General features: G+C 33.6%; 1 protein-coding gene across 1 annotated transcript in view; it reads right to left on the reverse strand.

Moving 5' to 3' along the window:
• The window catches only part of PIK3C2G (phosphatidylinositol-4-phosphate 3-kinase catalytic subunit type 2 gamma), a 326,837-nt gene that overhangs the window by 21,779 nt on the left and 278,545 nt on the right, over window positions 1-26,513 (reverse strand). The window contains 2 exon segments of the mRNA XM_066360246.1: window positions 15,830-15,924; window positions 24,789-24,864. Of these exon segments, the coding sequence (XP_066216343.1) occupies window positions 15,830-15,924; window positions 24,789-24,864 (171 nt within the window).

Here is a 26,513-nt window from a genome sequence, read left to right on the forward strand (position 1 = left end):
CTTAATTTTGTTGCTCATACTAACTTTACATCTATATTTTCTAGATTTTTCTGTTAAAATATTTATCATGTTCTGTGTTTTAAAAATAATTCTGTATGTGTTATCTTCTTAATGAGATTAGAAATTCTTCTTTCCCCATGCCTGCCTCCTGAACATTTCCTTTGAGCTTTGCTCCATTGGTTACTCTCTACCCTACTATCCTAACCCCACCCTTGGTTCCTTCTTCCTCAGTGTTTAATATGTTTCTAGATCTCCAATTAAAAATTTAAAATCTTGCCTGGCCTGTGGTGGCACAGCGGACAGAGTGTCAACCTGGAGTGCTGAGTTTGCTGGTTCGAAACCCTGGGCTTACCCGGCAAGGCACATATGAAAAGCAATCAATCAATAAACAACTAAAGTAAAGCAACCAGGAGTTGATACTTCTTGTTCCCTGACCCTCTCTCCCCTCTCTTTGTAAAATCAGTAAATGAAATCTAAAAAAAAATTAAAATCTTCACTTAAACTTGAGCTACCCTTTACCTGATTCCTTTCCTTTCATAGCCATACCTTCATTTTATGACATTCCTTTTTTCCCCATAGAAATCCTGTCCCTAACATAGTATTTGACATATAGTGGACACAAATAAATAGTTATCAAGTGACTGAATGACTGAAGTATGTGTTCACAGTATCTATTTCTTTGAAAGTACTCCATAGCTTTTTGTTGAAGCACTATAAAGCAATATAAAAACTAGAAGTTTGCCTAACATCCTAAGATTTCATTTAAAGTGTTCTTATCATTGCAACATTTGTTTTTATAATTCTAAGCAGTAAAAAGCCCACTGCAGAGTAAAGTGGATGCATCTTGGTTTCTGTTTTTAAGTGTTTAACTTAAACAATGAGTAGTTTGAAGGCATTTCTCTCCTAGAGCTGATCTTCTCATGCACATGGTCGGGTTTCGTGCCTTATCAGAAATATTTGTTGTAAGGACTGCTTATTATGTCCAATACTCAATGCTCTGCTTCTAAAACTTTGACTTCATTTTGTCTCTCAGACACAGTAAACAATTAGATGCTTGCTCTCCTTCTTTACCCCTTTCTGGCCTTCAGCTGAAGTTAGACTGAGTCTGCAACACATTATCCACACTCATTCTCAGAATAAAACCCTTGACAACATCCTCTTTTTCACCTGGGGATGTGATCTCTAATTGCTGTCCTCCTTTCCTGAGGCCCCCTCTCCTGTGGTCGACTTGCCCCTTCTCTGGATTTCTCCCACTTAACTCCTTAACAATCTTAATAATAAGTACAACAGGATATTAAAATCTCCTTCGAGAAGCCAATGATGACCAGATAATTTCTTGGGAGCCTAATAAATTGTGGAATGTGCTCTAAATTCATATTTTTTGTGATAAATTCTCATATATTCTCTCAATCTTATGTAAGTTTCTCCCTCCACACCCCCTCTTCTTTTTGAGCACATGGAAGAAACAGTACATTGAAATTAACTGGAGAAATGCTTTATGGGGATCTCTGGGTGAAGGCAAGGAGCCGGACCCATATTAGCACTAACCTTTTCTTAAAGACGAAATAAATATATCTCATACAGATGTGGGAATGATTGCTTTTTAGATTTTAAAAGAAGTGACTCTTTAAAAAGATTGGAAATGAAGGCCTGAGGACATTCTTAGCATTCACTGGTACAGAGACTTCTTTCTCTATTGAAGAGTGAAACATAAAGGATTCTTAGCTTGGTTATTATTTTAGTTTATAAAGCTTAAAATTTATGTACGTATATTAGTGCATCTCTGTTCACAATGTTGACTTGTAAATTTTATTTCTTTAGGTGTATGAATAATTAAAATTTTCTATCTTCATTTTTTTTTGGCCTCAGTTTGCACACAACATTTCTAATGGTTTTCCGTGCTACTTTTGTTGTTCTTATGGTCAGTGAATGAAAGTATGTTGGAAACATGGTTAATTGATCAAAATAGAAAAAAATAAAAGTAAGCAGTAGCATGTTGGTATAAAAACAAAGCCCAATATAAACTGTTTTGAAAGCAAATAAAACTATCTCACATTGTAGAGTTTGCCAGCAACCCTTCAGTATTTTTATATGAATGTGAGGAAGATATTTTTTATTCATAGTAATAATAATAATAGCTACTGCATGGTGAATATATATTTAATTTAAAGCACTCTCTTTAAAAAATCTTCAAGCCAGTATTATTCTTTATTTTATTGAAATATTTTCCCTATAAGACCTCTATGCTCTTAACCACTGCATTATATTGACTACAAAGAATGCTAAAGGAAACTGTCAGATTTAGATTAAGAGCCCTTCTAGATCTAGTTTTATTAGAAGTGTGATAAAGATACTGGTTTAAAAATATCAGACTCTTAGGAAAGTTCTACAGATTAATTCAAAACTTAATTGTATTTAGTAGATTACTATCTTTTTGATGAATAATTTATGAGAATTTTCCATCAAGTTCTTTTTTTTTTAACTTAAATGTTACCAATCATAGGATAATACAAGCTTTGGTAGAAATCAACTGATGATGATTAAAATATGATAGGACTATAACAGCCTGAGGTCTATGCCAGAAACAAAACAACAGAATAGAAAAGCATTTTCCTCTTCTGTATGCCTGCCAAATTGCAATTTTGAAACTCGACTAGCCATCATAAAGTGTTTTTTTAAAAAATAAAATGTCAGTGTACAATAAAAGTACAGATGTGCAGTACAAGTGCTTGTGATATATGGTTTGTCAAGGGCTTTAATTAAAGAAACCCAGTCTTTCTATATGTGCTGGTTAATATAGAGTAGGATGATTTCAGGTCCTCATGAATTAAATTAGGATGGTCTTCTGCTTCATTTCACAGTAATTTAAGTCTTTAATAGACCTCCTGTCCTCAGTAGGTGATTTCTAATAATTTTTTAAAAGTTAATTTAAAAACCAAACTACCATGTGACTAGTACTTTCGATGGTTTGTGAGAGGACAAGAAAAAGTATTTGAAATAGTTGCTGCCTTCAAAAAACTAACAAACTCATTTTCATGATCATCTTGACATATATATAAAGTCAACTTGATGTAATTAGAAGTCAGTGTAGTAGATAGAATTTCTTTTCTGACTCAATCTATACAAATTGAATTGCTGTTAAAAGTTCAGAATTCTAATTAGAGCTACAGATTTTGTTACTGAGTATCTTGTGAAGTTTGGCAAGTTTTTCTATTTCTCAGTCTTAATAGTAGGTACAAAGTAAGGCTTTAAACCTCATTTATTTTTTACAATCTATTCAATAGGCAATCTGAAGAGTTGCTTATGAGTTAGCTGGTAATTAAACTTTTTCTTTTTCACAGTTGCACTGAATTGCTTTAAATGATTTCACATCTACCAACTCATCTTCTATCCCCAAGTGCTGAGAAAATTGTACAAATAAGAAAGACAGATGATATTTTGTTAGTCATTACTGAGGAATTGCAAAAAAAACCCCAGATGATATTCTTACTGAAAGATTAGATCTATGATGTTATCTTTGATATTTAGGGGAAGAAGATGGGTTGCAAGTAGCAGAAACTACTAATTCAGAGGTAAAATATGAGTTTGTATATCTCAAATAGTTGCCTTGACCTTTTACTTCTAACCAGTGTTATCATGATTTAAATAAAGATATAGATGGATGATATACAGGTGTCAATAACCTGAGAGTGATGGTTAATATGCTGGGCCAGATAATCGGCTCCTTATGAGGAGCTGACACGAACTGTATCTAACAAGGTTAAAAACAATAGACAGGCCTGAAACAATAAAACACCTAGAAGAAAACCTTAGGAAAAAAACCCAATACACAATGACAAGTCTTTTGAGTCTGGAAAACTGACTCTGCAAATCTAGAATATTAAAAATTTGGCTTAACTATAGCACTTGGAAAAGCTTTTAAAAAGTTATATAGAGTGACGTCACGGAAATGGCGCCGTGAGCAGCGCGTCCGACAGATCTCCCCAAAATCACAACAAATTTATCAACTAGAAACAGAAAAATTTATCCTCGGAACATTCCGGAGTTCCACACAAACTGAAAGCGAAAGGACTGTTATAAAAACATTCACAAATACAGACAAAGAACAAAAGAAAACAGTACCACAAGTAACAGCTCCACCAAGAACACAATAAAACCAAACTTAAACTGTGACAACAAAGGAAAAAAAGGAGGGAGAGGATGGAGATTAACAGTAGCAAAGGATGATGAAGTGTAGAAATACTCATAAGATAGGGTACTACAATGAATATGGTAGGTACCCTTTTCATTACTTAATGGTAACCACCCTTGAAAAAACCACCACAAAAACACTTGACTTAAAAAAGGTAGCAACAGAGGAAAGAAGTATGGAACACAAACAAAAAAAAACAAATGATAGAAAAACAAATGAGAAGAATCAAACAAGATACAAAACTAACAGAAAGCAATTTATAAAATGGCAGTAGGGAACCCACAAGTGTCAATAATTACACTAAATGTAAATGGATTAAACTTACCAATAAAAAGACACAGAGTAGCAGAATGGATTAAAAAAGAAAATCCAACTATATGCTGCCTACAAGAAACACATCTAAGCAACAAGGATAAAAACAAATTCAAAGTGAAAGGCTGGAAAACAATACTCCAAGCAAACAACACCCCAAAAAAAGCAGGTGTAGCAATACTCATATCTAATAATGCTGACTACAAGACAGAAAAAGTACTCAGAGACAAAAATGGTCATTTCATAATGATTAAGGGGAAGTTGAATCAAGAAGACATAACAATCCTTAATATATATGCACCAAACCAAGGAGCACCAAAATATATAAGACAGCTACTTATTGACCTTAAAACAAAAACTAACAAAAATACAATCATACTTGGAGACCTCAATACATCGCTGACGGCTCTAGATCGGTCATCCAAACAGAGAATCAACAAAGACATAGTGGCCTTAAACGAAATACTAGAACACCTGGATATGATAGACATCTACAGGACACTTCATCCCAAAGCGACAGAGTATACATTTTTCTCTAGTGTACATGGAACATTCTCAAGAATTGACCATATGTTGGGCCACAAAGACAATATCAGCAAATTTAAAAAAATTGAAATTGTGCCAAGCATATTCTCTGATCATAAAGCCTTGAAACTAGAATTCAACTGCAAAAAAGAGGGGGAAAAACCCACAAAAATGTGGAAACTAAACAACATACTTCTAAAAAATGAATGGGTCAAAGAAGAAATAAGCGCAGAGATCAAAAGATATATACAGACAAATGAAAATGAAAATACGACATATCAGAATCTCTGGGATGCAGCAAAAGCAGTAATAAGAGGAAAGTTCATATCACTTCAGGCCTATATGAACAAACAAAAGAGAGCCCAAGTAAACCACTTAACTTCACACCTTAAGGAACTAGAAAAAGAAGAACAAAGACAACCCAAAACCAGCCGAAGAAAGGAGATAATAAAAATCAGAGCAAAAATAAATGAAATAGAGAACAGAAAAACTATAGAAAAAATCAATAAAACAAGGAGCTGGTTCTTTGAAAAGACCAACAAAATTGACAAACCCTTGGCAAGACTCACCAAGGAAAAAAGGCACAGGACTCAAATAAATAAAATCCAAAATGAAAGAGGAGAGATCACCACAGACATCATAGATATACAAAGAATTATTGTAGAATACTATGAAAAATTATATGCCACCAAATACAACAATCTAGAAGAAATGGATAAATTCCTAGAAAAATACAACCTTCCTAGACTGAGTCATGAAGAAGCAGAAAGCCTAAACAGACCAATCAGCAGGGAGGAAATAGAAAAAACTATTAAAAACCTCCCCAAAAATAAAAGTCCAGGCCCAGACAGTTATACTAGTGAATTCTATCAAACATTCAAAGAAGATGTGGTTTCTATTTTACTCAAAGTCTTCCAAAAAATTGAAGAAGAAGCAATACTTCCAAACACATTTTATGAGGCCAACATAACCCTCATACCAAAACCTGGCAAGGATGGCACAAAGAAAGAAAACTACAGACCAATAGCTCTAATGAATACAGATGCTAAAATACTAAACAAAATACTGGCAAACCGAATACAACAACATATTAAAAAAATAATACATCATGATCAAGTGGGATTCATCCCAGAATCTCAAGGATGGTTCAACATACGCAAAACGGTTAACGTAATACACCATATCAACAAAACAAAGAACAAAAACCACATGATCTTAACAATAGACGCAGAAAAGGCTTTCGATAAAATACAACACAATTTTATGTTTAAGACTCTCAACAAAATGGGTATAGAAGGAAAATATCTCAACATGATAAAGGCCATATATGATAAACCATCAGCCAACATCATCTTAAACGGAATAAAACTGAGGACTTTCTACCTTAAATCAGGAACAAGACAGGGTTGTCCACTCTCTCCACTCTTATTTAACGTGGTGCTAGAAGTTCTGGCCAGAGCAATCAGACAAGACAAAGAAATAAAAGGCATCCATATCGGAAAAGAAGAAGTAAAGGTATCACTTTTTGCTGATGATATGATCCTATACATCGAAAACCCGAAGGACTCCACAAAAAGATTATTAGAAACAATAAACCAATACAGTAAGGTCTCAGGATACAAAATTAACATACAAAAGTCCATAGCCTTTCTATATGCCAACAATGAAATATTAGAAAACGAACTCAAAAAAATAATCCCCTTCACGATTGCAACAAAAAAAAATAAAATACCTAGGAATAAACATAACAAAGAATGTAAAGGACCTATATAACGAAAACTACAAGGCATTATTAAGAGAAATAGAAAAAGACACAATCAGATGGAAAAATATTCCTTGTTCTTGGATAGGAAGAATAAATATAATTAAAATGGCCATATTACCCAAAGCAATATATAAATTTAATGCAATTCCCATCAAAATTCCTATGAGATTTTTTAAAGAAATGGAACAAAAAATCATCAGATTTATATGGAACTATAAAAACCCCGAATAGCCAAAACAATCCTAAGGAAAAAGAATGAAGCTGGGGGCATTACAATACCTGACTTTAAACTATATTATAGGGCCACGATAATCAAAACAGCATGGTATTGGCAGAAAAATAGACACTCAGACCAATGGAACAGAATAGAAAGCCCAGAAATAAAACCACATCTATATGGTCAAATAATCTTTGATAAAGGGGCCAACAACACACAATGGAGAAAAGAAAGCCTCTTCAACAAATGGTGTTGGGAAAACTGGAAAGCCACATGCAAAAGAATGAAACTCGACTACAGCCTGTCCCCGTGTACTAAAATTAATTCAAAATGGATCAAAGACCTAAATATAAGACCTGAAACAATAAAGTACATAGAAGAAGACATAGGTACTAAACTCATGGACCTGGGTTTTAAAGAACATTTTATGAACTTGACTCCAATGGCAAGAGAAGTGAAGGCAAAGATAAATGAATGGGACTACATCAGAATAAAAAGTTTTTGCTCAGCAAGAGAAACTGATATCAAAATAAACAGAGAGCCAACTAAATGGGAAATGATATTTTCAAACAACAGCTCAGATAAGGGCCTAATATCCAAAATTTACAAAGAACTCATAAAACTCAACAACAAACAAACAAACAAACAATCCAATAAAAAAATGGGAAGAGGACATGAACAGACACTTCTCCCAGAAAGAAATACAAATGGCCAACAGATATATGAAAAGATGCTCAGCTTCATTAGTTATTAGAGAAATGCAAATCAAAACTACAATGAGATACCACCTCACCCCTGTTAGATTAGCTATTATCAACAAGACGGGTAATAGCAAATGTTGGAGAGGCTGTGGAGAAAAGGGAACTCTCATCCACTGTTGGTGGGACTGTAAAGTAGTACAACCATTATGGAGGAAAGTATGGTGGTTCCTCAAAAAACTGCAAATAGAACTACCTTATGACCCAGCAATCCCTCTACTGGGTATATACCCCAAAACCTCAGAAACATTGATACGTAAAGACACATGTAGCCCCATGTTCATTGCAGCACTGTTCACAGTGGCCAAGACATGGAAACAACCAAAAAGCCCTTCAATAGAAGACTGGATAAAGAAGATGTGGCATATATACTATGGAATACTACTCAGCCATAAGAAATGATGACATCAGATCATTTACAGCAAAATGGTGGGATCTTGATAACATTATACGGAGTGAAATAAGTAAATCAGAAAAAACCAAGAACTACATGATTCCATACATTGGTGGAACATAAAAATGAGACTAAGAGACATGGACAAGAGTGTGGTGGTTACCAGGGGTGGGGGGAGGGAGGACATGGGAGGGAGGGAGGGAGAGAGTTAGGGGGAGGGGGAGGGGCACAGAGAACTAGATAGAGGGAGGCGGAGGACAATCTTACTTTGGGCGAGGGGTATGCAACATAATTTAATGACAAAATAACCTAGACATGTTTTCTTTGAATATATGTACCCTGATTTATTAATGTCATCCCATTATCATTAATAAAAATTTATTAAAAAAAAAGTTATATATGCTTATAAGTTCAGTATATTCATGTGCCAGATATTGCTCTCTACAAGTTACAATATGGTTATGTATCTATCATCTATCTATCATCTATCTAATTATCTGTCATCTATAGTATGTATCATCTATTTATCTATTGTCTATCTAGTTTATATATACAAGAAATTTACTTAAGTTTAAAGAGAAAAAAAGGTTAAAAGTAAAAGAATGAAAGAGGTATAAAATGCTATCCTTCATCAAAGAAAAACTAGATTATTTATAAAAATATCTGATAAAGTATATTTAAGAGAAAAGATACTACCATGAATAAAGAAGTACATTTTATAATGATAAAAGGGTTAAATAATCAAAAGAACATAATATTCTTAAATATTCAAGCAAATTCACAATTATAGTTGTAGATCTTAATCCCCCTCTTTTAATAATCCATAGAACTAGCATACAGTAAATCAGTAAGGGTATAAAAGATATGAACAACATAATTAACCAATGTGACCTAATTAAAATTCATAGAATACTCCACCTGATAAAAATTAAAACTAAAGGATGAACCAAGATGATAAAAATTTCAGAAGTTAAAATAAGGCAATGAATATGAAATTGATATACATTATGTGTAATAACAGGGGCCAAAGTGGGGAAGGATCACTAGGAGGAAGTGACCCAGGAGCTTCTGAAAAGATGAGAGGTTTTAGCTGGACCTAAAAGTTGAGTTGGATGTGGAAGATAAAAAGATGGTAGATGAAGGAATGACACCGTTAGCTAGAATGACATGTACTTGGTCAACAATGAGTGAACCATCTAGAATACAATAGAAGTCTTATGTTGGGGAAGAGAATATAAAAGGCAGGTTATAGCTAGATTGTATATAGTACCTTAAATATTAAGCTAAGGAATTTGAAATTTATACTCAAAATTTATTATTGCTATGATGAAATGAAGGTTTAGGATGCCTTGTGCAGGATGAAATAAGAGAAGTAGAAAATAAAAAAGGAATATCATAGCAGCCAATCAAAATAATTTATAGATCAGTTAACAGAATATAGGATAAAATTTTGACAGTAGTAAAAGTAACAGGAGAATAAAAGGAGTAATGATGAAATGAGTCAAAATATAGAAAATAATAGCCTTTTGGCTAAGATCTAATATAGAAAATAATTTTAGAAAAAGTTTAGAGCAGGGGTTGTTGAGGATGGTGCAACAAGTTCTTGATATCAGTAATTCAGAGTGAGAGCTGGCTTTAGTGGAGAATAGAGGACTATAATTTGAAATTGTTGAGTTTGAAAGAATAGCAAGATATCAGAATATAAACGCTCATCAGGGAGTTGGAAATATGTTAATTATGAAAAGTAGAGATATATATTTGGGATTAATTCATATCACCTTTGAAGTTTCAAAACTAAATAAAATTTATAGAAAATTAGTTTAAAGAATTAATGCCCTAAATACTGGAAAAGTCTTCATATTTAAGGGCTAAAAGTGAAGCCAACATTCATTAAGTCACTATGTACATTATATATTTTAAATCTGTAAGAGCTAAAAAAAAAAAGCCTCAAAAATAGTGGTATTAAAGAGGTTTAGGGAATGTAGAAATGGTGAAGTGTCATTGAGATCCTGAGAATAGAAACGTTTAAGAAGGAAGGCTTGTGGAAAAAGATCAGTTAGCATGATCATATCAATAGACATAGGTTTATAAGAGTTTACGGTTTGTTACATTAAAAATAATTGGTGGCCCTGGCCGGTTGGCTCCATGGTAGAGCGTCGGCCTGGTGTGCAGATGTCCCGGGTTCGATTCCCGGCCAGGGCACACAGGAGAAGCACCCATCTGCTTCTCCACCCCTCCCCCTCTCCTTCCTCTCTGTCTCTCTCTTCCCCTCCTGCAGCGAGGCTCCATTGGAGCAAGGATGGCCTGGGCGCTGGGGATGGCTCCTTGGCCTCTGCCCCAGGTGCTGGAGTGGCTCTGGTCGCAACAGAGCGTCGCCCCCTGGTGGGCGTGCTGGGTGGATCCCGACGGGCGCATGCGAGTCTGTCGGACTGTCTCTCCCCCTTTCCAGCTTCATAAAAAAATAAAATAAAAATAAAATAAAAAATGGTAATCTTTGAGAGAGGCAATGTTTCCTTGGTAAAAAAAAAAAAAAAAAAAAAAAACATAAAACACGATAAAATATCCATATCTAGGCTGGGGATATACTTCATTACTACTTTGCACCTTATTCTTTGAAATGAAAGATCAATGTCATAATGGGCCAACTCTGGAGGAATAATTTTTTTTTTATTTATGAAATATATGCCAAACACAATTGATGGGATAATTATTGCCCTTGAAAATAGCCTTTCATCAATAAATACATTTATTTAGATCAAAGTGCATCTAGGATGGAACAATGACAATTCTTTTTTATAAAGCTAGATTTAAAAAAAAAAAAACCAAGTTGTAAAGAATTGGGATAGTCAGAGAATTTAGCTAAGTTAGTTTTAAAAGGCAACACAACATTATTATTTTAATATGTCAAAATTTATATATTGTCATCATTTATGCTTTATTTTCACCCCTTTAATCTTCAGAAATCTAAATTTTATCTCTGTTCTACTCCAACAGGCACCACAATTCAGTTGATGCCAAGTATAGAACTCACATTGCCTGGTGAGTGCCATTTATGGGGTAAATAGTCATTCACTAAATGTTTCTTAAATTATAGTCCCTGGGTCACTTGCATCAGAGAGCTTTCTGTAATGCTCATATTTGGGATAAGGAGAGAGGGAAACAATCTAGAAATAAAAGAGTAGAGGAGTTTCTGAGACCAGAAGATGCCTGCAAAATGCATATGCAGCTATCCCAACCCACACTTACAGATCAAAATCACTGGAAATTGTTTTAAAAACAAGAACCTATATTTTAAAAACAAAAACTAACTCCTAAACTACACACACACATTAAAATTTTAAGAAATGTTTTGAGTAAAAAATAAGATGTAATAAAATTTTAACATGCATATGTGTCAAGCTTGGGGTTCTTGTTCTTGTATTTGACTTTACTTCTCTCCTGTTAATTTCATGAGTCACTATTTTCTCCCATATTGTGTCTTAGGAAAGGATTAAACAGCACCCAATTTGAGGTGTTTCTTTTGTCCTCTAACATTAAAAGTGTGAGCATTTTTAATATTAGAAGAGAGTTTGCTATTCTTATTGGTTACTTTTAGAACCTTCTGGAATGTTCATAGTCTGGAACAGGTAAAAGAAAACAGTCTAAAAATCACACAGACTGGAGGAGTCCATAAAAGCTGGGGAGACATTGTCGACATTGTAGTGCCCAGAGACGTGCATAGAGAGACAGTGTGTGTGTGAGTCAATGGAAGAGAGCATTTTAAAGTGAGCTACACAGGAAAACACTAGAGATTTTTAAAAAAATATATCAAATCAAAGTGACTTTTATATTTTTGTTATATAAACTGAAATAAAAAATCTTGACCAAGCTTCTAAATAATTGCATTACTTTGTCAGTCTCTGTACACTAGAATAAATCATATTTTGCTGCTTTGAAAGGAAAAATATTTTGGTGATTTTATTTTAGCTTGTGATCTCACAGGAGGAAAGTAATTTTTAGAGCAAAGCTTCAAAGATTTAATATAAGATAATTCTTTTCATCAAATAATATTAAATGTAACAGAACTGCAGGCACAATAATTCAATTTAATATTAAAATCAAATCAAACAAAACTCCCTCGTCTGATTACTTTGGCATGTGAAAATACTAAAGGCTCAAAAAATAAATAATTAGCTAAAACTTGAAATGAGAAAAGAAACTGTTGAGAATTTATAGATAGATTTTTTTCTGTCATTTCTACATATAATATTATTGCTGTTTTTAGATAAGGAATAAGCTGTGAAAAATGCAAGGCATGAGAACTTTGTTGTGATAATTTTTGGAGCTGAGAACAATTTTGGTTCTTATTGTTCAAATAAGAAGTAACTAATGTTCTTTCTCTTTTTTTATTGATTTTAATTTATTGTGTTTAAATAGATTCTAGTGTTGCCCCAAATGCATCCTCTCTCCCCAGTATTCCCCTCAACATCTCCCTTGCCGCCCTCCCCATAGCGCCCTCCCCCCTTCCCTTCAGGTTTATCCCATCCTATCATCCCCTTTCCCTCTGTCCTCTTTTCCTCTGGTCCCTTTGATCTCTCCTCTGTCTCAATTCTGTTTCTCAGTTCTCATTGTTCATTGGATTCTTCAAATGAGTGAGGTCATATGATAATTTTATTTTTCTGCCTGGCTTATTTCACTTAACATAATATGATATTTTTCAGGTCCACCCATGTTGTTGCAAAAGGTAAGATTTTCTTCTTTTTCATGGCTCCATAGTACTCCACGTTCTTTCTTTTAACCAAGCACTGAGCATGTATTCCTCTCGTGGCCCTGTTCTAGCCCCTGAGGTTACAGCAGTGATACAGGGCAGTGAAGGAAATAAAGTAAGAAGGGAGGATGGGACGTGCCAACAAAGAGGAGTGGTTTTGCAGTTTTGCCTGTGGGAATGAGTGAGGACCTCACTGAAGAGGTGACAGTAAAGCATGGTCATTTAGGGCATATGAGATGAAACTATGGAGAATTTGAGTCATGAGCTTGAGGAAGAGCATTCTAGATGAATTAAGTAAAAGGTACAATGGTCCTGGGGAAGAAACGTGCTTGCAGCAGGGAAGTCACTGATGTTGAAGTGGAATGATTGATGCAGTCTGTAGTAATTGGTGAGGTTATAGAGGTCAAGGAGCCAGATTGGTAGTGCCTTACAGATCATTATTAATAAGTACATTGGCTTTCACTGTACATGACATGAGACTCCTTCCTCAAAAAATATGAGGAGAAAAATGACAGGATCTGACTTATTTTAAAGGAATATTCTGGCCACTAGGTTAGGAAAAAATTATAAAGAAATAAGGGCAGACACAGGGAGACCTGTTAAGAGATGGCTATAGCAGTAATTGGGTTGAAAGATGATGGTGAAGTTAACCAATGGTGGTAGCAATGGACATGAAAAGTGGTGGGATTCTGGATTTGTTTTGAATGCAGAACAAACATGATTTGCTGATAAACTGAATATAGTTTGTGAAAGAAATAAAAATGACTCTGAGGATTTTAACCTGATCAACTAGTTCGATGAAGGTGATATTTACTGAGATAAGAAAGATAAGCAAAAAGAAGCAGGTTTTCGAGGGCAGCAATCATAAGTTTTATGTGGTATATGTTGAGTTTGTGATACCTATTGAATTTCTATATGTTAAGTTGTTGAGTTGGATATTAGGGAGAGATTCAAGCTGGAGTTATAAATTCAGAAGAAAAAGACATGTAAGTGGTATTAAAAGCCACAGGGCTGAAGACAGAAAAAAGAAGAGGTTTAGAATGAATATCAGTTCAATGTTAGGAGACTGGGGAGAAGAGGGGAGCCAGCTGGCAGACAGAATTTATTGTTTATTTCCTTCAGTGGGCATTGGCAATATATAGGCTCTAGTGGCCCCAAGTAGTTTCTTTGCTTCTTATGGGAATCATCCGATCACTTGCTGTTTACTTACAACTTGAACTAAATCTGAAGCTCTTGCTCCATACTTCCCTCCCTACATGCTGCACCACATTTATTCTGAATATCCTTATTGGTAGTTCAGCTTCATCTGAGTGTAAAATGAATTTTTGAAAACTGTCAAAAGTAATTTGGGGATTCATCTGGTGCATAAAATGGATGACCAAGTTGGTTAATACTGTTTTTGATCAAATATTAGTCATGACTATTCAGTGACATCACCAAGTGTGCTGTGGCTTACATGCCAGACCTAACAGCAAAGTCAAAAGGCATGTTCTAAAATGTTTTGAGCAATGACAACTTTAATGGAATAAAAATTTAGTTTCCAGGAGGACTATTTTTAATTAATAATCAGATACATATAAATATATGAGTTCTTTTAACTTGATCAACACTATTTCCTAATATTCTATTATTTTATCATATATTAATATATTTATGTAGATACTTAAGTGAATCTTCATTTCCCAGCCTAAGAATTTCTTAAACCAAAGCTCTTCTCATTTAAGATGATTGTTTTATCAAAGTAATTAAAAGTACTTATTTTAATGAGTAAAAGTTATACAAAAAACACATTTAATATTTGCCCAGCTATTACAAAAATTGCTGATTGCAAACACCACAGATGTACAAACATGCATCCTTGGATATCTGGCTAATAGTAAGTTTGTAAAAAATGTATCCCCTGCAAATTATACCAACTGTTTATTCACTGAACAAATATTTATTAAGTTCTAGTATGTTCCAGATGCATGTCATGTTGAGAAGAGTTTGCTCCTTTAAATCCTTCCAAGTGCATCCTGAGAGATTTATGTTCATAAAGCAGAAAGCCAAAATACTGCTACTGACTTTCTTTACATGAGTGGAGTCCCCTGGAGAGTTTCACCACGTGGAGAACCCACTTTGACTAAACTAGTGGAAGACCAGAGAAGCTGATGAGGCTTAGAGTTACGCTTTTCTGTTTCTGTACTCAGACTCAGATCATTAATAACTTACCTCATGTCCCAGAAAGCTCCTTTTCTTACTTAATGACATGGTCCAATGGCTGCCCTTACCTCTGACTTGACCCAGACTTAGGGAGAATGGTGTATAAAAGAAAAGACAGCCTTTTTCTCTTCAGAGGTTACCTATAGTTCTTGTTCTGGATTCTGGGGAAGCAAAGATGGAGAGACCTGTCCTCAAACAATTTATTACCTTTGGAGAAAAAATAAATATCTGTGAGCAAATACATCAGAACATGATAAATGTCATAGTGGTAAAACTCAAGGGACCAGGGTAGTTTGGAGGGAAACCTGAACATCTTGGCTTTACTGACTGGGTATTGGCACTACTCAAGGAGATGAGTCAGTTCGTGGGCTCAGCATGATGAAGTAGATGTAAATTCTGGGGACTGAGCTGTTTTTCTTTTAGCTCTTAGTACTCTAGCTAGTTCTGCTTTCTCGAAGCGTTTCTACTAGCTTTTTCTTGACATTTTTCTTTGAATAAAATATGATTTTTATTCTAGGATTTTCCTGTGAAATATTTTGTAGTCTCCAAGGGTCACAGTCATACTGATGAAGACCATTGTAATTGATTCAGTGTTCCTCACCTAAACTTGGTGGCGGGTCCCGTTGCTCTCTTCTACGTTAATGTTAGTTGCTTAACGGAGGCAAGTGATTTTTAAATGTAGGTTTACATGATTCTCATTAGATATGACAAACTTACAATATTCTTCATGTGTTTCGCTAGTATGGTCAGCTTTGCATTTTCATATGATATGACTAACTGCACCTTAGGCACCTGGTCCGGAAACTTCTCACCTGGCAGAACAATAGAATTTTAGTGGGTAAAATTGGGTGTGGCTCATCACAAGATAAATTAAACATTTAAAGACTAAAACAGGACCAATGGATAGGATGCAAAAGAGACATTCTTCAGGTTATGTGGAAAGAAAGCATAATACTTTGCAGGAAACTGGGCTGGTTAAAGATGAAATTTGAAAATAAAAGCCAAAATTTATATCTAATCTTCTTGAACTGACTCTTTCTCCTTATATTTCATGTTCTGTTTTGATTTAAATCATTATTTTTCTAATTATTTAATCTTGAAACATCACTGTTATTTTTGGCTACAATTTTCTCTTCAATGTTCAGTACAATGATCTTAAAAGATTAGAGAGCATAGACATGGAAAGGGTTGCTATTAGAGGTCAGTGAGCCCAGGTTTCAGGTGCCAGCACTATACCTAGACTGTCAGTCTGTGTAGATTAATTAACTTCTATAAAGTGAAGAGAATAGTTACCTACCTCAGGATAGTTGAGATGATTAACTGATAAAATTCAAAAGTTTTCCCAATATAATCTCTCAATAAATGTTTGTGATTACTAATATTCTTTCTTCATATACTTGTTCTCATCTCTTCCATAGCACCTAGGTCAGACGCATATGAATCTTATGCCGAACTACTAGAACATTATCTTCTCCTCCTCCAGAACCCAGATCTATTTGTACACAATTTATTAGTATGATCTTTCTAAACTTTCATAAAAATACTCTTGATCACAGTACTGTTCATAGCTTTCCATTGCTTATGAAAAAAAAAGTCTAAATTTCTCAGCCTTGTATTATAGCTTCTTCTGGAATCTGTTTTACTCCCCACTGTTATTATTCCATACTATAACCTGGTGTGTTCACTTCTACAAAATTATTCTGCTATTTTCTCCTAGTCATTGCTAATATTATTCCTGTTTTGTTCGAAATGATGTCTTCCACCATGTTTGGCTATTGTACTTGCACCTTTCTACAATACAAGGCCTATTTAAATGCAAAATGATGTCTGTGATCATTTACTTACTGAAGTCCCTTCGGACAACCTATCACTTAGTATTTATACCATAATTATCTTATATATCTCAATTTGCTTTGTGGATTATACTCTCCCTCAAGGATTATTTTTTTTTCTTTCTTACATCTCCAAGAGATACATAAATCAGTACTTGCTCTATAATGTCACAATACACATTTATTTAATAACCAAAGTAACCTCAATTTTTTTTCAATTCATATCTTTCCATTATTAATATGAGGACTTTAGTTTTTTAATTTAAAATGTCCAGTTTATAGCCCAAGGATTAAGTATAATTTATAATTTTTCTAATACTCCCCTTGGTAATTTCGGGTTGTGTGTTCTCTGGGGGAATTTAGAGAGAAGAAAATTATTAATAACAAGAAATTTAGCAATGTTTCTATTATGGGCTCATTGTAGGCTTATTGTGGTCCACAATGAGTTTTCTAATAATCAGTCTTAGTTTTCTAATCTTCTGTAACATTTGAATATTAAACCTGAGCTGTATGTTTCCTTTCCCAAAGCCTTTTACATGTTTATTAGAACAGTCTACACATAATGAGGTAATATTAATTAATTTTATTAATGGGAATTGTTGATATTGAAGAAGATCAAATTGACATTGTTTCTTACAGCTGAATGGTAATTACATAAATAAAAAACTATCTTTCTTAAAATATCTATATTATAATGAATGAGAGACATTGTGATTTAGACTATGAGATAAATCTGAGTGTAGTAGTGAATTTGAATTTTTAGGTAAATTGAATTTTGTAACAAAAATAAAAAGTGTTGAACTTCTGGTGTGAGCATGCTAAATGTGCTGATAACTTTTTATGTACAATCAAAATTATTTTTGAGTTAAATAGTGGAAATATTATTAAATAGAAAATCAATGTATTTAAGCAAAGGAGTATTAATTTAAAGGTAGGAAATTAGCATAAATATATGATTGTTTAAATGATAATCAATTTAACTAAACTCTTACTAAAGAGATATTACATCCTAAATCACTTATGCAAAATTTGCAGTCAGAGTATCCATCAAAACATGCCAGAGTTCAGAACCCAGTAAAAATTCAGTCCACTAAGAGTCTTAGTAAACAATGTAGTAATAGTAGAGGTACTTGGTATTTCAAGAACTCTTACTGTGTGCTAAACATCAAGCTAAGAGCTTTATGTACATGAACTCACTAAATCCTCACGGAAAATATATAAAGTTTGTGTTATTTCCATTTTATACATGATGAAATTGAGGAAAAAGGTCCAAGGTCATGCAGATAATATATGGTGCAGGGTTAAATCATCTCTAAAGCCTATGTTTTTAAATATCATGCTATAAAGGGGAAAACAAAGAGCAATAACCTATGGGAAAGAGTTTAAATGAAAAATCCAGAGAGGGAGAATTTGAGAATAACTTCATATGGACAAGAAGATGCTAGATTATTTTGATTTTTTGCTTCCAGTTAGTCTGGAGGATCCAATGATGCTTGAACCAACCATTTGTACCAACCAAAGAATTGTTAAAATAGTACTAATTCTAAGGAAAATTGTGTTGAAATGCTTGAATACATGACTCTACTGAGGCTAATACAATGCTTACTATGTATAATGTCTGCATTAATGCATAAACAGTATTTCCAAGTTTATCTTTTTTTAGATGATACTATATTCATATGATAAGAAGTGAAAGTTTATTTTAAAAATAGACAGTAAATAGTCTTCTTCCCATTCCTAACACCTATCCACCCAGTTCCCACACCATTACTTTTATTACTTTCTCATATATCCCTCCACAAGGATACATATCCTTCCACAGTTTTTCCATGTAAGCAAATATGAGTAAGTGGTTTTATTTTTCTCCCTTTTTTCCCCCACAAAAGGAATATTTACTATTCTACACCAAGATCTTGGAACTGTTTTCATATCAATAATACAAATCTTTATTTAAAAACTATAATTTTGTATTATTTTATTATGTGGAATTACATAATTTATTTAACCAGTTCCCCCACTGATGGGCAGCTGGGTTGTTTCCAGCTGTTAGAAACTATGTGTGTCATTTTGTACCTGTGTACAAGTGTCATAGGATGATTTTCCAACAGGAGAATTGCTGGTCAAGTGTATTAGCATTTGTAATTTTGATAAATGTTGCAAATTGTCTTCCACAGATGGTATACCAATTTGTATTACCACCAGCAGTGTATGAGAGGGCCTGCTGATTTGTATCTAAATTTATTAATTTTTTTGAATTTTTGCCAATCTAAAGAATTAAAAATAGCATCAGAGTAATCATAACTTGCATTTTCTTATGAGTGGGGTTGAAGGTCTTTCACTTGATTATGAGTCACTTGAATTTTCTTTTTTGTGTGTGTATTATCATTTTATAATATTTTGTTCAGTTGTTTGGTCTTTTTCTTATCAATTTCTAGGAGATGATTATATATTAGATAACCAACCCTTTGTCTGTAATAAATTGCTAATAGTTTGCCAATTTTGTATTTTTCTTTTTGGATTTTGCTATGGTGTTTTATATACTGTGTAATTTTTATGGCTTCTGGATTTGTAGTCATAGCTATAACATCTGATCTCAAGATTACAAAGGATTCTTCCCATGTTTTCTTTGTCACATATATGGTTTAATTATTTGCACTAAAAATTTGTCATCCTGTTGACATTTATCATGGCATATATGGGAATTATGCTATACAAAAAATGTTTATTGAATTTTTTTTCACTATTTTTGCCAAATATTAAATTCATGAATATATTTGTTTCTATTTATATACATTCTATTATATTCTATTTATTCATGTATTTATGTACTGATACCACAGTGTTTTAATTATAGAGGCTTTGTAATGTGTTTTTAATATTTGGTAGGGTTAGTCTCACCTCTTTGCTCTTATTAAATTTTCCTGGCTTTTCTTTGTTTATGAACTGCAGAATTAGCTTATCTAGTTAAAAATAAAACTTAATTTTTAAAAACTGTATTTAATAATTAAGGAAAATATCTGACATCTTTATAATGTTGAACTTCTGATCCAAGAGCATGCTATGTCTTCTCATTTGGTCAAGGCATCTTTCAAATCGCTCAGTGGTGTTTTAAAAATTATTTTCATTTAGTATTGTAGATTTCCTGTTAAATTTATTTCTAGTTTTGCTTTTTTTGCTATTGTAATTTGGATCTTTATATTCTGAATATATATATGTATATATATATATATATATATATATTTTGTGATAGATATTTAGTTGATTCTTATTTTTCTAGGCATGCAATTATGTTACTGGCAGTGTTAATTTTGTCTTCTCCTGTTCATAGTTTGTTTTAATTTTCTTTTTAATTTTACATTGATTTGAGATAGAGAGAGAAAGTGAGAGAGAGAGAGAAGGAGAAAAGCATCAACTCATTGTTTCACTTAGTAGTTCCATTTAGTTGTGCAATCATTGATTTCTTCTACCTGCCTTGGCCAGGGATTGAACCCACAACCTCAGTACACTGAGACAATGCTTTATCCACTGAGTGACTGGGCCAGGGCCAGTTTATGCTTTATTTTTTTATTCCATTAGTCATTTCACAAATATTTATTGACTCTTAATGAAAAATGCACTGTTCTCGGTCCTTGGAACAGATTAGACAAAGTTTCTTTTGATATTTCTACAGTATCGGGGAGAAAGACAAGTACTATATGATTTCACTTATATACGAAATCTAATGAACAAAATAAACTAACAAACAGAATGGAAACAGATCACAGAAACAGAAAACAGACTGACAGCTGTTGGAGAGGAAGAGGACTCAGTGCTGAGTGAAAAAGGTGAAGGGATAAAGCTAAGAAAAATAACCCTCAGACACAGAGAACACTACAAGGGGAAAAGAGGGGAGGTAGAAGAGAGTAAAGAGGGGATAAATGGTGAAGGAAGGAGAGTTGATTTGTACTCCTGAAGCCTATATAATATTTTTTATCAATGTCACACCAATAAATTTAATTAAATAAAAAGCAATAAACAATAATTAAAATTTATAGTATGTTGAATGTAATAAATAATAATAAATGAAATACAGAACAGGATAAAAGCATTGAATGTTACCAAATAAGGCAGGTGCAATTTTGGATGGGATGATCAGGGTACTTCTCATTGAAAAGGCAAATTTGAAAAAAGACCTGAAAGAAGTAAAGGGGTGAGCCCCTTGTTGGCTAGTGCTTTCAACACAATCAAGTGTAACCATGAAGATTATGGGCATATGCTTTATTTTATACTTTATTGGAAATGCTTTTATACTATTTTTCTGTCATATCTGATGTAGGATTTGGATAGCCAGGATAGCTACATTTTTCTCATGTTAAGGAATTATGCATTTATTTTTATTATAGTGTTTTTGTCTAAGAACTTTATTGAAATTTATCAAATGTCTTTTTATGGTCTATGTATGAGGATGACCATGGAATTTTCTTCTTAATCTATTAACACGATAACATGAATTATATACTATGTATAATAACTTATATTCAACCATTTTTGCATTTTTGGTCAAAACAAATTATATTCCTTTGTTGTGCTGATGAATTATTTTAGTTAATATTTCATTTAGAATTTACCCTTTATTCAGTGAATTCAGTCTGAGGTTTCTTTTAAAATATATATATATATGCTACTGGCATATATGTACTTTATTTTGATCAAATGGTGTGGGAAGAGTAGCATGATTTTGGATTTTAGTTTTTTCTCTTGTGTCCTTTTAATAAAAACAATAACCTACTCTGGTAGAGAATATCCATGTGTCTTCTGTTGTTGTTCTTTCTATCATCAATCATTTATTCAGTAATTATTTATGGTGCATCTAGAGTAGGCCAGACAGTATGCTAAGCCTTAGGGGCACAACAGTGAGCCATACAAATGTAGATTATGCTTTTGTGGATATCCATTGTACAAAATAGGAGTATAAGACAAAGACAATTGAAGTGAGATCTGAAAGAGGAAAAAAATAAAAGAAAATGGAGTAGGAGTAACATGGTTCAGCCAGAGACTATTTCATCTGTGAGGTACTGAGGAACTAAAAAAAAAAAGACAAGAATCAAAATGGGAAAGGGACTGATATTAGACTGGAGAGGGAAATTGGTGGGTGCCTGATTCTGGTTGGATGCCATCATAAGTATTTTGGTTTTTATTCTAAGGGCAGGACCAGCTACCTAATTTGTGAGGCTCAGTGAAATAAAAATGCCAAATAAAAATATGGGGTCTTTAAAATAATTATTAAGAATTTTAAGACAGTGCCAGCAATGTTAAACCAAGTACAGGGCAGTTCTACACATTGTGCCCTATGTCACAGGCCAATGATGTTGGCACTGACTAAGAACAATGGGAAGCCAAAGAAAAGTGTTAAGTAGAACAGAGAGATGAGTGGATGGGCACTTGAGAAAAATAAATTCCTTTTTGTTTTACTAAGGCATATTCAGTTAGTGAGTAAGGACAAAGAAATATTAATACCTCCTAGACTCAGGATTACAAATAGTTACTAATATGATATTTATAAGTCATGTACCTAGATACTTGGGTAGCCAGAATTCATTCTCTTCATTTGTTAGTCAGGGTAGTAAAATGTTAAAGTCTGAGAATTTTGCTGAAGGTCATCTGATGTAAACTAATATTATAATACACTTGAATAATTTTATCCTTTAATCATTTAACAACATAAGCTCAGAGTTTCAACTAACTGACAAGAATGGTGCTTAAAATATATTGTGCTTCTTGTTTAGAAGCAGCTGATATCCCATGATAAATGTATTAAGAATTCAGAAATATGAAATGAAATAATTTTGAAAACATAAAGAACAACTTTCTGCTAAATCTTGTTGGGTATAATAATTTGCATATTTTCTTAGATAGTCCTGCTGTTTTAAGATAATAGGCTGTATTTTATATGCAGCCTGCATCTAAAAATATTGAGATTCAAATATCGTGTTGATCATAACTGCCAAAGCAAATCATGAGTATTGTGTAATGTAGATAAAAATAAGCAAACTAGAAAAAAGGAATTACCAAAAAGCCATTTAGTTTTTACAATAATAATCCTAATTTTTTGTGTGTGCATATATATTTTACAACATATTACAGAAAGGTAATATTATCAGCAACATTACAAATTTGATAGTGACCCACAATTTAACTTTTTGAAACAGAGTAACAATTTTCTTTAAAGACTTTAATGACAGAATAGAGGTCAGCCTAGCACCTTTTTAAAGTCTGACATCACTAGCCTGACCAGAGGTGGCACAGTGGATAGAGCACTGGACTGATAAGCGGAGGACTCGTGTTCGAAACCCTGAGGTTGCCGGCTTGAGAGTGGGCTTATCCAGCTTGAGTGCAGGGTTGCTGGCTTGAGCCCAAAGGTCACTGAATTGAGCAAGGGGTCACTTGATCTGTTGTAGCCCCCTGGTCAAGGCACATATGAGAAAGCAGTCAATGAACAAGTAAAGTGTCTCAACAAAGAAGAATTGTTGCTTCTCATTTCTCTCCTTTCCTGTCTGTCTGTCCCTATCTGTCTCTCTTTGTCTCTGTCAAAAAAATACATATATATGACATCTCTAGAAATTTTCAGTCTTATGGTTTTTAATTTTTTTAAAGTTTATAAATATTGGTTGTAAAAAAACCTCCCAGCCACAGTATTAAAAATACTGTTTTTAAAAGTAGATATCTGTGTTTAAAAGAAGATATCTGTTTAGCTATTTGTGAATTATGATAATAAAAATAAGAAATATTATATATTGTAGACATCATACTTTTTTAGATATGTGCTAGAAAATGTAAGAAATTTCTTTACTTAATATGTATCATGGTTTGGCTATATAAGAGAAGTATCTTAGTGATGTCAAATGAGTAAAATGTGGGAGAAATGAGAGAAGCACAATTCTCATATGTTAATTTAAGATTTTTGAGCACCAGAGTAATGGTTAGTGGGGAAGTAGGGACCTTCAAGCGAGACAGACATTACTATAAATATACCATTTAATATACAGTTATACTATACAACCTGATCTGGTTATACAGAACTATACACCTAAGGGGTAAGTAACTAAGATGTCAGATACAAGCAGAGGTGATAAGCAGAGGCCTGATCTTAAAGATAGAGAATTAGAAGATGGACTGAATAAAATGAAGATAGAAGATTTCAAATTATGGGTTTGCAAATCTTCTGTGACATAAAAACCAGGATTAGTATTGGATAGCCACTGGCAATGGAATTATATTATACATGCTTACAATTGATAGGACATTCAAAAAGAGTCTGCAATCTAAAAGAAATGATAAAAAAGCTAATTAGAATTTATACACACTTGGCAGTATTAGGTGAATAATTGTGTTGGGCTAGTTTGGGATCCTGGTAATAAAAGAAAACTTCATGAGGGAAGTAGAGTAATTATTGGGCTTTAAAAGATAAGGGTGAAACCACTAGATGATTTATGATCATTATCATTGCCTATTTTTTGTTGCTTCCTAAGATGTTGAGTAAATTACAAGAATTATCTACACAGGAAAACAGGAACTCTGTCTCTGACATGCAATTTCATCTCAATGCACAATTAATTGAAATGAGTTAACAGTATAATATCATGTAGTTATTATAATTGAACAAACACATCTGGGTTTAATATAAATTAAAGAACATATTGTAAATGGTTAAAAAGCCTTAGGAATGGTTTGAAAAGGCTCTTAAAGCCTTACTCTTAAACAGAAATTTTAATTTTCAAATTGAAAAAAATTACAGTTGTGACATTTCTACATAATTATATTGAAACTCAAAAATTGTGCACAGTCATAATGATAAAATTACTTGCCTAGGACCAAAGGTGATGATTCTTCAAGTGTTTGTTGCACAGGGTCAGAGCTGAAAAATTTCAGAACACAATCACTCTGAGAAAACAAGACATAATATTTCTTAATATCTTATATCTATTTATTGCTCCTTTATACTGGTATATGACAACATTGACCCAAAATATCCAATTATTTGTTCATAGAAACCTGTTATAGAATACACAAAGAGAAAAATATTTTAGTAAGTTTATTAAGTCAATGCTATAATTTTACCCTAAATTAAACTAATCTTTTGTAAGTTTGGATGTCTGATTATTTACATTTCTTTTAAAAGCTCAGATGTGCTCTGTTTTTGGAGCTTATTATAATGGTTATATTCTTGAATTTTACAATTATGCATGAACCTCACACCTTACTTTTCTAGAAAATGTGTACCTTTGGACAGGCCTTCAGAGAAAAATTTTAATTTCAGTTCAACACAGATGTTCACTTAGTGAATAACCATCACCCCTCAAAGTTCAATTCCGGGAATGCTCACTGATTACTGACCGCACCACCCAGGCATCAATGACATCAAGGGAAGTTAGGGGATATATCACAACAGAAAGGTGCATAAGGTGATCCCGCTCTTCAGAACACAATCTAATGGAGAAAACAGATTATATGAAATGCTTTAATAGAATTTCTAGTCATGTGTGTTTCTCCATTAAACTGAAATGATCACTAACAGAGACTTAATCTGGGCTCCAAATGAATGGGCTAAACGAGGGAACCTGACAATAGCTTCTTTTTGGTTACACTGGCACACATTTTGTTTAAGCCATTATATAAACAAAGCAGACCTCCCCAAGGGAGCCTACATTATTATCTGAAGGATGCCACCAAATACTTATTTCCACTGATTATTGTAGGCTCATGTCAAAGCTGCCTGACGTTCACCCTGGCCAGCCTTTTATCTCATTCTGTGCGATAGCCCTTTCAAACCTCCCCCAGGAAACACAAACTTCCAAATCTGACTCCTACTCTGCTGACAATTTTATTTCTACTTTAGAGAATATACAAGGCAGACGGCAACTTCTAAATTTCCTGCCTCTGAATCTGTAGACTCACAAAGCCATTTTTTCTCATTCTGTCCTCTTATAATGAAAGAAGTGCTTCACTTTCTACCTGTTATAAATTGAACTCTGCTCCCTCAAAATTTATATATTGAAGTCCTAGTCCACAGTACCTCAGAATGAGACCATTCTTGGGAATAAAGTAACAGCAGTTGTAATTAAGTTAGAATCAATTCATACTGGTGGAGGTTGGGCCCTTAATCCAATATGACCAACCTCTACCTAAAAATGGGAAATTTGAACACAGCCGCTCATAGAGGGAAGATGATATAAAGAGATGGAAGAGAAGCAGGGAGAAGATGGTCATCTACAAGCCCAGGATGGAGGACTGGAGCAGATTCTTCCCTCGCAGCCCTCAGAAGGAACCAACATTGGAGACTCCTTGATTTCGGACTTCAGCTTCCGAAACTGTGAGATCATACATTTTTGTTGTTTAAAGCACCCAATTTGTGCTACTTTGTTATGACAGCCTTAGCAAACTAAGATATTATCCAGTGCTGAGCCCTTCGTTTATGACCTGGATTCTACTACTTCCCCTTAACAACCTTGTAAGAATATCTCAATCTATAGTTAATGTTCGTTCACCTTCTCCCTTGCTTTCTCATCTGAACAAGTAGGCAAGCTCTCCAC

This window comes from Saccopteryx leptura, chromosome 1 (genome assembly GCF_036850995.1).
Source record: "Saccopteryx leptura isolate mSacLep1 chromosome 1, mSacLep1_pri_phased_curated, whole genome shotgun sequence".
NCBI lineage: Eukaryota > Metazoa > Chordata > Mammalia > Chiroptera > Emballonuridae > Saccopteryx > Saccopteryx leptura.